Below are 15,880 nucleotides of genomic sequence, written 5' to 3'. Positions count from 1 at the left end.
CATTCTATTGTCCTATTCTGCTTGCCCCATCCCTCTCCCCCACTCCCCTGCTCACCACTTCCAGTGAGGAACAGTGAAAGCAATGTTTTCTCACTGTATTCTGGATGTCCTTCAGGAGAAATATGTATGCTGCTTGGCATTACCACTGCTTCAGAAGACGATCAGCACAGATAACATGAGACAGTTCGTGATCCTCCTCTACTGAAAGTAACAATGAGTGATCTGCTAGTTAATGGATGCAGACACAATAGAAGAAGATGTTGTTGATCAGGGTAAAAGTTTAGTGTGACTATTTGACAGAACTTGCCAGGTGAATTTGATCAAGGAAAAAAAAATACAATTAAAGATGTTCAAAGTCAAGTATATAGGCCATGTACTAGCTGCAAAATTTCTTTGCCCTGATCTGAAAAATCATGAACAGACAAGAGATCAGTGCAATGATTGATTGGATTATCAACTATTTACCCAATTTGTTGGTGGATTGCGAACCATTATGCCAACTCAGCTAAAAATGTGAGTGGTATAAAAACAGCATTCCATTAAAATCCAGCAACGAGTTACAAGAATGCCAATTCTGAAATGGTGCAGCATAAATGATGAAGAAACTCTGCAGTGTGACATCAACAGATGATGACTTGGAGCAACATAAGTGCAGCAAAGTGAACCCAATTAGTTCTTCATCAAGGGTGCTAACACAAACAGGACTATATTATGTGCAGATGAAGAAAGAATATCTCGCCACTGCCTTCATTTGTAAACATTTTCATCAATACATATAATGAAAAGACAAAATGACACTTGAGTAGACCAGAAGGTTCTTCAAAGCATTTTCCTCATGCTATCTGTTCCAAAGTTACTGCAAACAATGTTTTCTGGTTACAGATGTATCACTATCAGGTGACAGACAAGCAAGGGAAGTAGAAGCATGTTAGAGACGTGCTTCAACAGTGAGTAAAATCTTCCAGATTCAATGTGAAGCAGCTGTGCTCCAAAAGTCATCTACCCCTCAGAGACACTGAATGTAACAGACAAGCAGCTTGCTCAAACCATCCAACAAAATACAAATCTGCAACTGTTGAGAGAATTGGTGATAAAAGGATGGCCAGAGAGCACCAAGGAGACACTTGTTTCTTGAAGAGCATTTTCTGCAGATAGAGATGAATTGACAGCCCAAGATGGAAGATTGTACAAAGGATTTAGACTAATGATCCTAAAAAAAGGAAAGGTGCAGAACTGCATCCATTCAAGCTACTAATGAATTTAATCAAGTGTAAGGAAGGCAATAAATGTGCTCCAATGGTCAAACGTGGTCAACAACTTCAAGGACTCCAGGCAATACACCGCTTGTAATCAGTGGCAACCTAAGCAAGTTACAGAGCTAGAGATGACACACAACATCTCAGATAGAACATGGATGAAGCTGGGAGTAGATCTCTATTCCAGCAGCTGATTAGCTTGTTCCAATGGCCTACAATGCTGACCACTGGGAGGGAAACTAGTTGACTTCCATAACTACCATGATGGCGTACCCAACATTGTCAGGAGTGACAGTAACCCTTAATTTTTGAATGAAGAACTCGGTTGCATAATGAAAGACTAGGAAATACAACAATATACATCATCTCCACACTCTCCCCAGTCAAATGGCATGCCAGAGATGGCAATGAAAATTGCATAGGAAATCGTGAAGAAATCAAACAAATCCTGCTCAGGTGTATACAAGGCAATTCCCCATTGTGGAAATACCCCTACTGGAGGCATGGAAAGTAGATCAATAAGCTAATGTCATGGCACATGCAGCTACTCTTCCAATAGCGAAAAAGAAATGGAAGCCAGAAGTGGTAACACGTATCAGTGAAGAAATCAAGAGGAAATGTCAGAAAGCCAAACTTCACTTTGAAAAGATGATAAACCATTGCCAGAGTTGAGTATTGGAGAGCCTGCCAGTGTGCAAAATCATTCAATGTTCTCAACAAAAGCCAACCCCTCCCAAGGGACAACCTGGAGCAGTGGTCACCTTGATGGTACACAGTGAACATTAATGACCATCGCATTCGCAGGCACATGTGCCCAATTGCAGAGGCTGCTCCTCAGTTGCAGCCAGCTGATCTGGAGCAGTAAACACACCAGCCCACAAATTGCACATCAACCATTCGACTCAGAGTTCCACAGCAACCCAGCTACAGAAACAGGCAACTGCTGCAACAGGAACAACAAATGACACAGGAATGAACCACACTGGCAAAAACAGCATCATCCAGATGAACAGCAACAACAAGAACATATACGTGTACTATCGAAAGACCAGCAAGATTTAACAGATCATGTGAGAAATGCTTCAACAGAAACTGTTGGAAATAACCAACTGCTAAGGCTTGAGAACAGTAATTGTACTTATAGAGTCATAAAGTAATAGATATGTACAGCACGGAAACAGACCCTTTGGTTCAACTTGTCCATGCCGACTAGATATCCCAACCTAATCCAATCCCAACCCGGCCCATATTCCTCTAAACTCTTTCTATTCATATCCCTATCTAGATGCCTTTTAAATGTTGTAATTGTGCCAGCCCCTACCACTTCCTCTGGCAGCTCATTCCATACATGCACCACACTCTACATGGCATTGTGGTTTAGTGGTTAGCATTACTACATCACAGCACCAGGAACCCAGGTTCAATTCCACCTTGTCTGTCTGTGTGGAGTTTGCACATTCTCCCCATGTCTGTTTGGGTTTCCTCTGGGAGCTCCAGTTTCCTTCCGTAGTCCAAAGATGTGCAGGTTGGGTGAATTGGCTGTGCTAAATTGCCCATAGTGTTCGAGGGTGTGTAGCTTAGGTGCATTCATCAGGTGATAATGGGGTATGGGTTGGGGTCGGTTACTCTTCAAAGGGTCAGTGTGGATTGTTGGGCCTGTTTCCACATGCAGTGCTTTAATAAAAATGTTGCCCCTTAGGTCTCTTTTATAATTCAGCAAATACTGGCAGGACTTATACACTTAATGCTACGGTCCTAGGGAGTGTTGCTGAACAAAGAGATCTTGGACTGCAGGTTCATAGCACTTGAAAGTGGAGTCGCAGGAAAGTGGAGATAGGATAGTGAAGAAGGCGGTTGGTACGCTTTCCTTTATTGGTCAGAGTATGGAGTACAGGAGTTGGGAAGTCATGTTGCACTGTACAGGATGTTGGTTAGTCCACTTTTGGAATATTGCATGCAATTCTGGTCTCCTTTCTATCAGAAGGATGCAGTGAAACTTGAAAGGGTTCAGAAAGGATTTATAAGGATGTTGCCAGGATTGGAGGATTTGAGCTACAGGGAGAGGTTGAATAGGCTGTTTTCCCTGGAGCGTTGGAGGCTGAGGGATGACCTTATAGAGGCTTGTAAAATCATAAAGGATATAGGGTAAATAGACAAAGTCTTTTCTCTGGGGTGGGAGAATCCAGAGCTTGAAGTCGCTTTCCCAAAATGTCTCGCATTTATCAGAATTAAACTCCATCTGGCACTCCTTAAACCATTGGCCCATCTGATCAAGATCCCATTGTAATCTGAAGAAACCTTCTTTGCTATCCATTATTCCTCCAATTTTGATGTCATATGCAAACTTACTAACTATACCTTCTATGTTCACATCCAAATCATTGATATAAATGACGAAAAGTAGTGGACCCAGCACCGATCATTGTGGCAACCCACTGGTCACAGGCCTCCTGCCTGAAAACAGCCCTCCACCACCACCCGGGGTCTTCTACTTTCAAACCAGTTCTGTTTCCAAATGACTAGTTCTCTCTGTATTCCATGAGATCTAACCTTGCTAACCAGTGTCACAAGGGGAACCTTGTTGAATGCCTTACTGAAGTCCATATAGATCACATCCCCTGCTCTGTCCTCATTAATCCACTTTGTTATGTCTTCAAAAAAACTCAACAAGTTCATGAGACATGATTTACCACGCACAAAACCATGTTGACTATCCCTAATCAGTCCTTGCCTTTCCTGTCCCTCAGGATTCCCTCCAACAACTTGCCCAACACCAACTTCAGGCTCACTGGTCTATAGTTCCCTGGCTTGTCCTTATCACCTTTCTTAAACAGTTGTACCACGTTAGCCAACCTCAAGTCTTACAACACCTCACCTGTGACAATCAGTGATACAAATATCTCAGCAAGGGGCCCAGCATTCACTTCCCTGGCTTACTAGAGAGTTCAAGGGTGCACCTTGTCATGTCCTGGGGATTTATCCACCTTTATATGTTTCAAGACATCCAGCACTTCCTCCTTTGTAATATGGATATTTTTCAAGATGTTACCATCTATTTTCCCACATTCTATACCTTCCATGTCCTTCTCCACAGTAAACACTGATGCAAAATATTTGCTAAGTGTATCCCCCATCTCGTCCGGCTCCACACAAAGGCTGCCTTGCTGATCTTTGCTTCCTTTTTATTCACCAAACCCTCAATTTCTTTCATCATTCGGCATTTCCTACACCTACTGGCCTTTCCTTTCACCTGAACAGGAATATACTTTCTCTGGATTCTTGTTATCTGATTTCTGAAGACTTCCCATTTTCCAGCCGTCCCTTTACCTGCGAACATCTGCCCCCAGTCAGCTTTTGAAAGTTCTTGCCTAATACTGTCAAAATTGGCCTTTCTCCAATTTAGAAATTCAACTTTTGGATCTGCTCTATCTTTTTCCATCACTATTTTAAAACTAATAGAATTATGGTCACTGGCCCCACTGACACCTCAGTCACCTGCCCTGCCTTTTTTCCCAAGAGTAGGTCAAGTTTTGCACTTTCTCTATTCGGTACATTCAGTTATTGAATCAGAAAATTTTCTTGTACACTCTTAACAAATTCCTCTCCATCTAAACCCTTAACACTATGGCAGTCCCAGTCTATGTTTGGAAAGTTAAAATTCCCTACCATAACCACTCTTTTATTCTTACAGATAACTGAAATCTCCTGATAAATCTGTTTCTCAATTTCCCTCTGACTATTAAGGTGTCTATAATACAATCCCAATGTGGTGATCATCCCTTTCTTATTTCTCAGTTCCACCCAAATAACTTCCCTCAATGTATTTCCAGGAATATCCTCCCTCAGCACAGCAGTAATATCATCCCTTATCAAAAACGCCACTCCCCCTCTCTCCTGCTTCCCTTTCTACCCTTTCTGTAGCACTGGGATCACTACAGTACGAGTACTATAGATGGGTCAGTTTTTGTCCAGTGTGTGCAGGAGGGCTTCCTGACACAGTATGTAGACAGACCTACAAGAGGCGAAGCCACTTTAGATTTAGTACTGGGTAACGAGCCTGGCCAGGTGTTAGATTTGGAAGTAGGTGAGCACTTTGGAGACAGCGATCACAATTCTGTCAGGTTTACTTTAGTGATGGAAAGGGATAGGTGTACTCCACCAAGCAAGAGTTACAGCTGGGGGAAGGGAAATTACGATGCAATTAGGAAAGATTTAGGAAGCGTAGAATGGGGAAGGAAACTGCAGGGGATGAGCATATTAAAAATGTGGAGCTTATTCAAGGAAAAGCTCCTGTGTGTCCTAGATAAGTATGTACCTGTCAGGCAGGGAGGAAGATATAGAACGCGTGAGCCGTGGTTTACTAAGGAAGTGGAATCCCTGGTCAAGAAGAAGAAGAAGACTTATGTTAGGACAAAATGTGAAAACTTAGTTATGGCGCTTGAGGGTTACAAGGAAGTCAAGAACGACCTAAAAAGAGAGCTCAGAAGAGCCAGGAGGAGACATGAGAAGTTGTTGGTGGATAGGATCAGGGCAAACCCTATGGCTTTCTATACTTATGTCAGGAATAAAAGAATGATGAGGGCTAAATTAGGGCTAATCAAAGATAATAGTGGGAAGTTGTGTGTGGAGTCAGAGGAGTTAGGGGAAGCGCTAAATAAATATTTTTTGACAGTGTTCACTATAGAAAATGAGAATGTTGGCAAGGACGATACAGAGATACTTGCATCTAGACTAGAAGAGATTGAGGTTCACAAGGAAGAGGTATTAGAAACACTGCAGAGTGTGGAAATAGACAAGTCCCCTGGGCCAGATGGGATCTATCCCAGGATCCTCTGGGAAGCAAGGGAAGAGATTGCCGAGCCTTTGGCATTGATCTTCAAATCATCACTGTCTACAGGAATAATGCCTGAGGACTGGAGGATAGCAAATGTGGTTCCCTTGTTCAAAAAAGTAGTAGACAAAACCCTAGTAATTACAGACCAGTGTTGGTAAAGTATTGGAAAAGGTCATAAGATTTAAGATTTATAACCGTCTAGAAAAGAATAATCTGATCAGGGACAGTCAGCACAGTTTTGTGAAGGGTTGGTCGTGCCTAATGAATCTTATTGAGTTTTTTGACAAAGTGACCAAACAGGTAGATGAGAGTAAACTGGTTGATGTGGTGTATATGGATTTCAGCAAGGCGTTCGATAAGGTTTCCTACAGTGGGCTATCATACAGAATGTGGAGGAATGGAATTGTGGGAGACATAGTGGTTTGGATCAGTAATTGGCTTGCTGAAAGAAAACAGAGGGTTGTAGTTTATGGAACATGTTCATCTTGGTATCCAGTTACTAGCGGCGTATCGCAAGGGTCAGTGTTGGGTCCACTGCTGTTCGGCATTTTTATAAATGACCTGGATGAGGGCTTAGAAGGCTGGGTTAGTAAATTTGCGGATGACACTAAGGTCGGTGGAGTTGTGGATAGTGACGAAGGATGTAGTAGATTGCAGAGAGACATAGATAGGATGCAGAGCTGGGCTGAGAGGTGGCAAATGGAGTTTAATGTGGACAAGTGTGAGGTGATACACTTTGGATGGAGTAATTGGAATACAAAGTACTGGGCTAATGGTAAGATTCTTGGGAGTGCAGATGAGCAGAGAGATCTCGGTGTCCATGTACACAGATCGCTGAAAGTTCCCACCCAGATTGAGAGGGTTGTTAAGAAGACATGCAGTGCTTTAGCTTTTATTAATAGAGGGATTGAGTTCAGGAACCATGAGGTTATGCTGCTGCTGTACAAAGCTCTGGTATGGCCATACTCGGAGTATTGTGTACAGTTCCGGTCACCGCATTATAAGAAGGATGTGGAAGCTTTGGAAAGGGTGCAGAGGAGATTTACTAGGATGTTGCCTGGTATGGAAGGAATGTCTTACAAGGGAAGGCTGAGGGCCTTGAGGCTGTTCTCGTTAGAGAGAATAAGGTTGAGAGGTGACTTAATAGAGGCATACAAGATAATCAGAGGGTTAGATAGAGTGGACAGGGAGAGCCTTTTTCCAAGTATGGGGTCGGCAAACACGAGGGGACACAGCTTTAAAGTGAGGGGAGATAGGTATAAGACAGATATCAGAAGTAGTTTCTTTACTCAGAGAGTAGTAAGGGTATGGAATGCTTTGCCTGCAACGGTAGTAGATTCACCAAGTTTAAGTGCATTTAAGTTGTCATTGGACAGGCATATGGACATACATGGAATAGTGTAGGTGGGATGGGCTTCAGATTAGTATGACAGGGCTGCGCAACATCGAGGGCTGAAGGCCCTGTACTGCGCTGTAATGTTCTGTGTCCTATGTTCTATGTTCTATTTGTATCCTGGAACATTGGGTTAGTAAAAATGAATGTGATAATGCTTGCTTTTTTTTGGAGCAGTAGTAGATTGAACTGTAATAGTGTACAGAACTCTGTTGAACTCATGTGAGCTTTACCATGAGGTACACAACGTATAAGCAGACATTTTAAGCTTCACAAAGATGAAGTCCCTGTGGTAAACATACGGCTATGTTATACACTTGAACTGTAAGAGTCTCACCCACCGGTGTATGTTAAAAATTCATTTTCAGAATATGGGTGTTGCTGATAAACCTAAAATTCATTGCTCATTGACACTTGTCTTCTGAAGGTGTTGATAAACTGAACGGCCCACTTCAGGAGATGATAAGAAATATTAACAGGAGTTCCATTTGCCTTCATAAGCTTGCTCCACCCTCTGTTGAGATCATGACTGACCTTACTGTGGCCTTAATGGCACTTTTCTGCCTGCCTCCCATTACTCTATTCAAGAATATGACTTTCCTGCTTCTCGGATGCTGCCTGAACTGCACCGCACCTTTTGACTCTGGTCTCCAGCATCTGCAGTCCTCATTTTACTCACTTGTCAGTCAAAAGTCTGTGTAACTCAGTCTTGAATATATTGGTTTACCAGCATCCATCACCCTCTGAGGAAGATTTCCAAAGTGTGATGACCTCTGTGAAAAGAAAATCCTTCTCATTTCTGTTTTAAATGGGAAATCCTCCACTTTTAAATGTTATCCCTTCGTCCTAGATTCCCCTATGAGCTGAGATATTCTGCCAACATTTACCTTGTCAGGAACCTCATAAATTTATACTTTCAATAAGATTACTTTGATGTCCAAGACATAAAAAAAAAGCTCTAGAGGAAGTAAAATAAAGGATTTGGGAAAGACTGAACAGTTTGGAACCTGTTCTAGCAGAAGGGAGAATACTTAGATGTGGCCTGACAGAATTACATTTAAGGTGAAAGTGAGGCCTACAGATGCTGGAGCTCAGAGTCAAGATTAGAGTGGTGCTGAAAAAGCACAGAAGGAGAGGCAGGAGCAGGAAAATCGACGTTTTGAGCAGAAGCCCTTCATCAGAATGATTGAGTTAGATTGCAGAGTGGTTGTAAAGCAAATGATTTTATTTGTATAAGACTTATGGGCCATAAATATATGCAGATCCAAATAAATCCAATAGTCAAATAAGGAAAACATTTTGTACTCAGAGTGCTTAGAATGTGGGACTTATCAACACATTAAAGGGGTGAGAGAAATAAATTAGAACTTTTAGAAGGAGGCTAGGTAAACTCCTGTGAGAAAAGACAAAAAATAGATAAGGTGAAAGGCTGTGGAAACGTAGTTGAAATGGGAAGATATTGGTACAAAGTATAAACACCAGCACAGCCCAATTGGACTAGATGGTCTGTTTGTGGTGTATACTACATATAATCATTTTGGGCTTCATCAGAATCAGGCAGAGTTCTGCTTCAGGGCATCAAAGTTGATAAAGTGTAGCATTGGAAAAAGCACGGCAAGTCAGGCAGCAAGAGAGTCAATGTTTCGGGCATAACCCTTCTTCAGGGCATCAAACCCCATCCTTGTTATAATGTAACAATAGTTTGAAAATAACTTTTTAAGTTGTAAAAAGAGTAGTTTCAATCATGTTCAATTTAAATATCAAATTTTGTTTCCTAGAGGTGATATAAGCCCAGATGAAGTTGTTCATCTGGTTAATCAGGGCTTTCAGAGAGGGCAATGTGACTTCGGCATTAAAGTGAGATCAATTCTCTGTTGCATACGTCACATGGAAGGTAATTTTCTTTTCGACAATTTAGATCATGGCATTTTTAGTGATGTTTAATAGTTATTTTTTGTAGTTTTAAAGTTTTTAAAGTGTGGTTCTGTAACTGACAATAAATGACATTGTATTGCTTATCAGATGTTTGCTCAGATATTTGTATGACTATGCAATTGCAGTTTCAATAGTTGTTCAAGTATCTGGAATACTATGCATCTATTCCCTCAGCATTAAGTGGGTGCAATACTAAGAAATTTAGCAATGGGGAAGATTGCAGTTATTCAAATGTGTGCTTCAGGTCACTGCTAATTTTGTCTTGAACTCTTTTGAGTTAGCCATTCAAAGAAGATTGAATTCACCTTCGGTATGAAAGTTTCACATCAATTACAGAAAACTAAATATCATTCACTGGTTACTGGTTCGAAAGAATTCAAATTGTGCTGTGCCTTCCTGTTACCCAACCGGCAGGAACTTGATGGGGCAAGACTGCAGGTCACTCATCCTAATCAGAGTTGAGAATGCGTGTTGGAAAAGCACAGCAGGTCAGGCAGCATCCGAGGAGCAGGAGAATCGACATTTTGGGCATAAGTCCTTCATTAGGAAATTCCTGATGAAGGCCTTATGCCCGAAACATCGATTCTCCTGCTCCTCGGATGCTGTCTGACCTGCTGTGCCTTTCGAGCCCCACACTCTCGACTCTGATCTCCAGCATCTGCAGTGCTCACTATCTCCTACTCTCTGTAATCAGCAGCCTGCATTGGAAAGTTAGTATATTCCTGCCTCCTTTCTAACAGCCTAAATGTATTTTGCCTAATGTCCATATAAATGACAAAGTAAATAACTGCTAATATCACTGTTATAAGCAGAAACGAGCCTGTGGTTGATGATTACATTTACTTTCAATACTACAGTCATAATATTGGTGGGACTCATGCCATGTCCAATGCAATTAACTGTTACTTCATATCTTGTGAAGGGAATTAAACTGCCTGAAGACTAACATCTATGATGATAATCTCAAGAGTTTGTGTAGATGTTGAAACTGGTTGTCAACAATTTGCAGGGTTTCAACTTTATTGAGGATGCAAATATTTAAGGAGTCTTTTCCTCCCACAATATGTTTATTTTCCTAAGTGTCCTTGTCATATTTTGCCAAGCATGATCAAATCAAATGCTGTCAGGTCATTTTCTGCAAATAATCCTATACAAGGTCACGACCTTTATTTAACCAGTGAGGGAAGCCAGTGTTCATTTCATTGAATCCCTACAGTGTGGAAGGAGGCCCATTTCAAGAGCATTCCAACCAAACCCATCTCCCTACCCTATAACCACGCTTTTCCCATTCCTAATCCACCTAACCAGCACAGCTTTGGACTGTGAGAGGAAACTAGATCACCCAGAGGAAACCCACACTGATACAGGGAGAACATACAAACAGTTGCCCATGGTGAAATTGAACCCAGGTCCTTGGCACTTTGGCGCAGCAGTGCTAACCACTGAGCCAACCTGCTGCCTGATCAGACAGCAACTAGGGTCACAGGTCCTTTAACCAATACAGCAGCAGCTGCACATTATGCATACCCTTGGCTTAGTGACTCGTTGTGAAATTGGCATGTTGCATGCCTCCTTAGCACTCAGCACTGGGGAAAACAATGGTTAGCTATGTCGAACTTAATTTTCTTTTTCTGTCTCTTCAGCATGGTCTCTTGAAATTGTTGAGCTTTGTCAGAAGTATCGAGATGCTGGTGTTGTGGGAATTGATCTAGCAGGAGATGAACTGATGGACGCTGAATCCCATCCAGGCCATGTCCAAGCTTATGAGGTTGGATATGTGTACAGATTATACATTATACTCCACATTCAAATTTCCTTAACTACCACACAATGATCTCACATCTCAATTTAACTTATAGTTACAGTATATATGTGAGTATTTAGCATTTGTTATTTGCTTTCATCTATTAAGAATTCTATTCCGTGTAAGGAGGTGTGAAAAGTGAAGAAATATATTGTTTGTACATTATACACCACCCTTATTACCTTAAAATAGAGAAGAAAAATAGTAAGTACATCCTTAAACCCTTGAGGAATCTTAAAACTTTCAATACTTGAAGGAAGTATTGATTAGGCTTTAGCCAGTAATTTGGTTGTTATATTGGTAGCAATTACCAATAAGTGCTTGCTACTTAATTAAGAGTGTACCTTCTTTGGTGAATTTCTTTATCATTATTCACCAGGACAAAACAAATGTGGTGAAAAAGAATTTCCTTATAAATGTACCTGCGGCCCTGATAGAAACAATTTGGAAATGATCAGGTGAAGCACTTCAGGTCTTATCCAAATGCCTCTGAAAGTTACCGTTGTAATTGCCTCCACAACCCTTTCAGACCGTGGGGCGCAGATCATGACTCACTATGTCCCAAAGGTTTTTTTTCATGCAGCCTTTGGATTCTTTTCTCAATAGCTACAAAACGAGTGTCCTCTACTTCTCAAACCTTTCACCAATGACAATAGTTTCTGTCCATAAGAGGCAGACAAAGTGACATGGAAGACAGGTGCAAGTGGAACGTATGAGTGTGATTGGTAAAATATGTACAAAATATAGTATGATTTAGCTGAGCAATTTGTGATGTTTATTTTGTTTTGGCTTTTATTTTTGCACTGTAGACAAAGTGGACTTTGTGACAGTCAGTAAGAAAAGTTAGTTGTGGGACTGCTGGCAAATGTTAATTTGGGTTTATATTGACTGGAATCAGAGTTGATTAGTTGTTCATGGCTAGCCAAGCCAAAATGGCATTGCCTGGGTTGCTTCCACCCTGAGTTAGTCTGCCTTTATTTCTTGTCCCTCAGCTGGTTATTATATAGCTGGTGGCAAGAGCTATGCCAACATGATAGTGAGAGTGCCCATCATGCAACAGGCTTCGAAAAGTCTTGATGTGAATCCTGCCAAGTTGCAAGGTTCTTCCCATCAGGTTCAGGCAGTGGAAACATTGCTTCATACACTAATGACCATCCTTTCACATTTCTTGTGACACAGCATATAGTAACCTTAAAAGGTGAACTCTCTTAAAGGCAAAGTACGCAAATGTATACCTTTGTGTCTTACCCATGTCTGTAAAACCTGATCCGTCATTCCCACCCTTTTGGGATCCATTAGGAAGCCCGTTTCCGCATCCCATGTGAAGATAAGGCGAGTCTTCAACCTTCTCCATCTTTGGGACTTCCTGTTGTCCTGACTGTGGCTGCTACTTGATCCTGCTGTTGTTGGAACTACAGAGCTTCTGACCAATTATATATGGTACAAAGGAAGGTGCTTGTGGTTGTTGGAGGTCAGACATCTCAGCTCCAGGCCAGGTACTACAGCAGTACCTCAGGGTAGTGACCTAGCCCATTCACCTTCAACTGCTTCATCAATGACCTTCCCTCCATCAAAAAGGGTCAAAAGTTGGGATGTTTATCGATGGTTGCACAATATCAGCACCATTCACAACTCCCCAGAAACTGAATAAGTCCATGGTCAAATGGAAAACCTGGAAGATCTCCAAAAGGTAGCTGACAAAGGGCAATAAACATTTGCACCACACAAATGCTAGACCCTGAGCATTGCCAACAGGAGAGAATCTAACCTTTGTTCCTTGCCATTCAATGAAATTGCCATGACTGGACCTCCCAATATTAATATTCTGGGGTGGCCATTGATCAGAAACTGAACTGGACAAATTATATAAATACTGTGGCTAAAGGAGTAGGTCAGAGATTAGGAATTCCACGGTGGGTAACCTGCCTCCTAACTCCTCCAAGGAAGTCTGCAATTCCCTCCAAGGCACTCACCATCCTAATGTGGAAATACATCTCTGTTCCTTGTTAAAAATCGCAGAACACCAGGTTATAGTCCAACAGGTTTAATTGGAAGCACACTAGCTTTCGGAGCGACGCTCCTTCATCAGGTGATTGTAGAGGGCTCGATCGTAACACAGAATTTATAGCAAAAATTTGCAGAGTGATGTAACTGAAATTATACATTGAAAAATTGATTGTTTGTTAAGCCTTTCATCTGTTAGAATACAGTGATAGTTTCATTTCTTTCATGTATGAATCACAAAACCCTTTGTTTTACGAAACCCTACGTCAGAATCCTAGAATTCCCTCCCCAACAGGATTGTGCAGGTAACCCCACACCACACGGACTGCAGTGGGTCATGAAGACAGTTCATCACCACCTTGTGAAGGGCATTTAGGCATGGGCACTAAATAGTGGCCGGGTCAGTGATACCCAGATCCCATGATTGAATGAAAAACACAGACTGTCCAGCAGTTAGCAGCTCTCTATTGTAAGGCTTTCTCCCAGATGCAGGTCGAAGTCTCAATCTGAAGCTGCCCTCAGACATAGGGCAGCCAGATTTTAAGTTGATTGGCTCAAGACTGACTTTTCCCGTTCAGTGTTGGGGAAGAGCGGGGGAAGGGCTGTGTCTTCTTGTAAAATCCAGTCGATAATAGGTGGAAACAGACATGTGGTGTCTGTATATCACTGAGGATGTCTGGGTTTATGATTAAAGACATGCTGGACGGGCTCAGTGCCTCTGAAACCAAATATAAATCAGTACCATCAGAACAGAAAATCATAATATGGGGACAAATAATTTCATGTGATTTTGAATCTCCCTTCAGATGGCTGTGAAATGTGGGATCCATCGTACAGTTCATGCTGGGGAAGCTGGACCTGCATCAGGGGTGCGTGAGGTAAGGTAGTTGGCAAAGGATTTATGCTTGGTCATGTTGATCATATTTTGTGATTCGTCAAAAGACAAAATCTTGTGTTAATCAAAGGTGAATTCTTTCTGTAGTTAAATTTTGGTGAGGTTTATTGCCATGCCCTCACTGAAAGGTACTTACAAAGAGGAACGGTGACTTGATCCACACAAAAAAATTGTGATCTCATTGTGAAAAATGGATCTTCTTTTTGTTCGAACTTTTGCCTCTTGCAGAATGAAAGTATAAATGTGTCAAAAGTATAATGATGAGAAAATCAGTTCTTTGTTTTGCCTGTGAGTTAAATGATTTTAATAATGCATGTGAATTGGAGCATGCACATAAGGTTCAGAATCGTGGATGGATTCAATGAATGCAGATAATTACAATGGTATTTGTGAGGGCCATGTGTCAGAGTGGTCAGTCCCTGCCTCTGAGTCATGGAAGCCTGGGTTCAAGTCCCATATGCCCCAGGCCTGTGTCATATCACCTCTGTACAGGTTAATTAGAAAATAAATGGACCACTGTCTATAGCAGGTACCTTTATCTACATAGAGTTCTGTCTGCATAAAACATCCTATTGTGCGATACCCCAACTGTGAAGTTATCCATTGATATTTGGGTATAGAGACTAGGACCACAGTATTGCAGTGTGGCAGCATTACATACCAGCCACTTGCTGAACAAGAAAACAGGAGGGAAAAGAAATAAGGAGGTCTGTCATGCCCTGTCTCTGAGCTTTCAAGGTTCACCCCACCGACACTGTGCCAGCAACTGTGCTCCACTATTCCCTCTCAGCCTCCATAAACCAGGGACCCCAGAACATTATATTGACATGAACTGACTCCTAAATTTAACTCAATTAGATGTGATCAGGGAATTTGTTAGCTCGGTTGGCTTCATGCACTGATTCTGACAATTCTTGAATTTACCCACAGGGTGTCGGAAATGTTCATGTGATGTGACAGGCTTTTCAAAGGGAATAAATTTGGCAGCAATGCATTCCCTTCATCAGGAAACCAGCCTGACACATGTTCTTGGTTTGGTGTCTGGATGGAGGCAAAAAACTCACTTGTTGCAGTCAATAAATTGCCTAATCCTTAGAAAATGTTGTGACTGTCTGGTCGCAGTACCAAGTCAGCCAAATCAGAGATACCAGTCACATCTGGGTCTATCAATTCGAAACCCTGATCATCTACTCCACCTAGAACCTAATTTCACTGCTGCCTGTTTCATGAGCAGGAAAATAAAAAGATCGATGCAGCTATGGGAAATCATGACCATACCTTGTGTTCAGGAACACTGGTGTTCCTCGACCTTTCTTCCAAATTCTGTTCACCTTTCCATGTTTCCATCCTCCACTGCTATTCTTATAACAGTTTATCCCTGCTCTGGGTCAAATATTCAACCTGTATTTCTTTCATTCTTTATTTCGTATGACAGACCATTATTTCTCCTGCAATTTAATCAGCTTCTGATTTCCACCTAGTCAGAAATCAATCGTTGAATGCTGCCCACCTGTAAACTTACCTACTTTTAATAAAATATATTGCTCTAAAGCGCTAATCTTGCCTTCCTCTCTCCACAGATGCTGCCTGACCTGCTGTATTTTCTGTACATGTACTATCCCCTGCCTTGCCTGGTTTCCTGCAACTATTCTTCCTGCTCAGCATCTTTTTGTTTATTGTCTCTCTTCTCAGGTTTGTCCTGCTACCCATTGTTAAAATTGTTTGAAGTAGAGTGGAGTTAGAATGTAGAGATATACAG

The 15,880-nt window shown here is 41.6% G+C and overlaps 1 protein-coding gene across 3 annotated transcripts in view; it reads left to right on the top strand.

The window, feature by feature from the left end:
• LOC132815304 (adenosine deaminase-like) overlaps positions 1-15,880 on the top strand; it is a 63,599-nt gene that overhangs the window by 32,328 nt on the left and 15,391 nt on the right. For all 3 annotated transcript variants that reach the window (XM_060824151.1, XM_060824150.1, XM_060824149.1), the window contains 3 exons: positions 9,262-9,377; positions 11,062-11,186; positions 14,033-14,104. In XM_060824151.1, coding sequence (XP_060680134.1) covers positions 9,262-9,377; positions 11,062-11,186; positions 14,033-14,104 — 313 coding nt within the window. The remainder of the gene's footprint in view (positions 1-9,261; positions 9,378-11,061; positions 11,187-14,032; positions 14,105-15,880) is intronic.

The sequence above is a fragment of the Hemiscyllium ocellatum genome, chromosome 4, assembly GCF_020745735.1.
Source record: "Hemiscyllium ocellatum isolate sHemOce1 chromosome 4, sHemOce1.pat.X.cur, whole genome shotgun sequence".
NCBI classification, from domain to species: Eukaryota; Metazoa; Chordata; class Chondrichthyes; order Orectolobiformes; family Hemiscylliidae; genus Hemiscyllium; species Hemiscyllium ocellatum.
The sequence above is the reverse complement of the archived record's forward strand: the minus strand, read 5'-3'. Positions and strand labels throughout refer to the sequence as shown.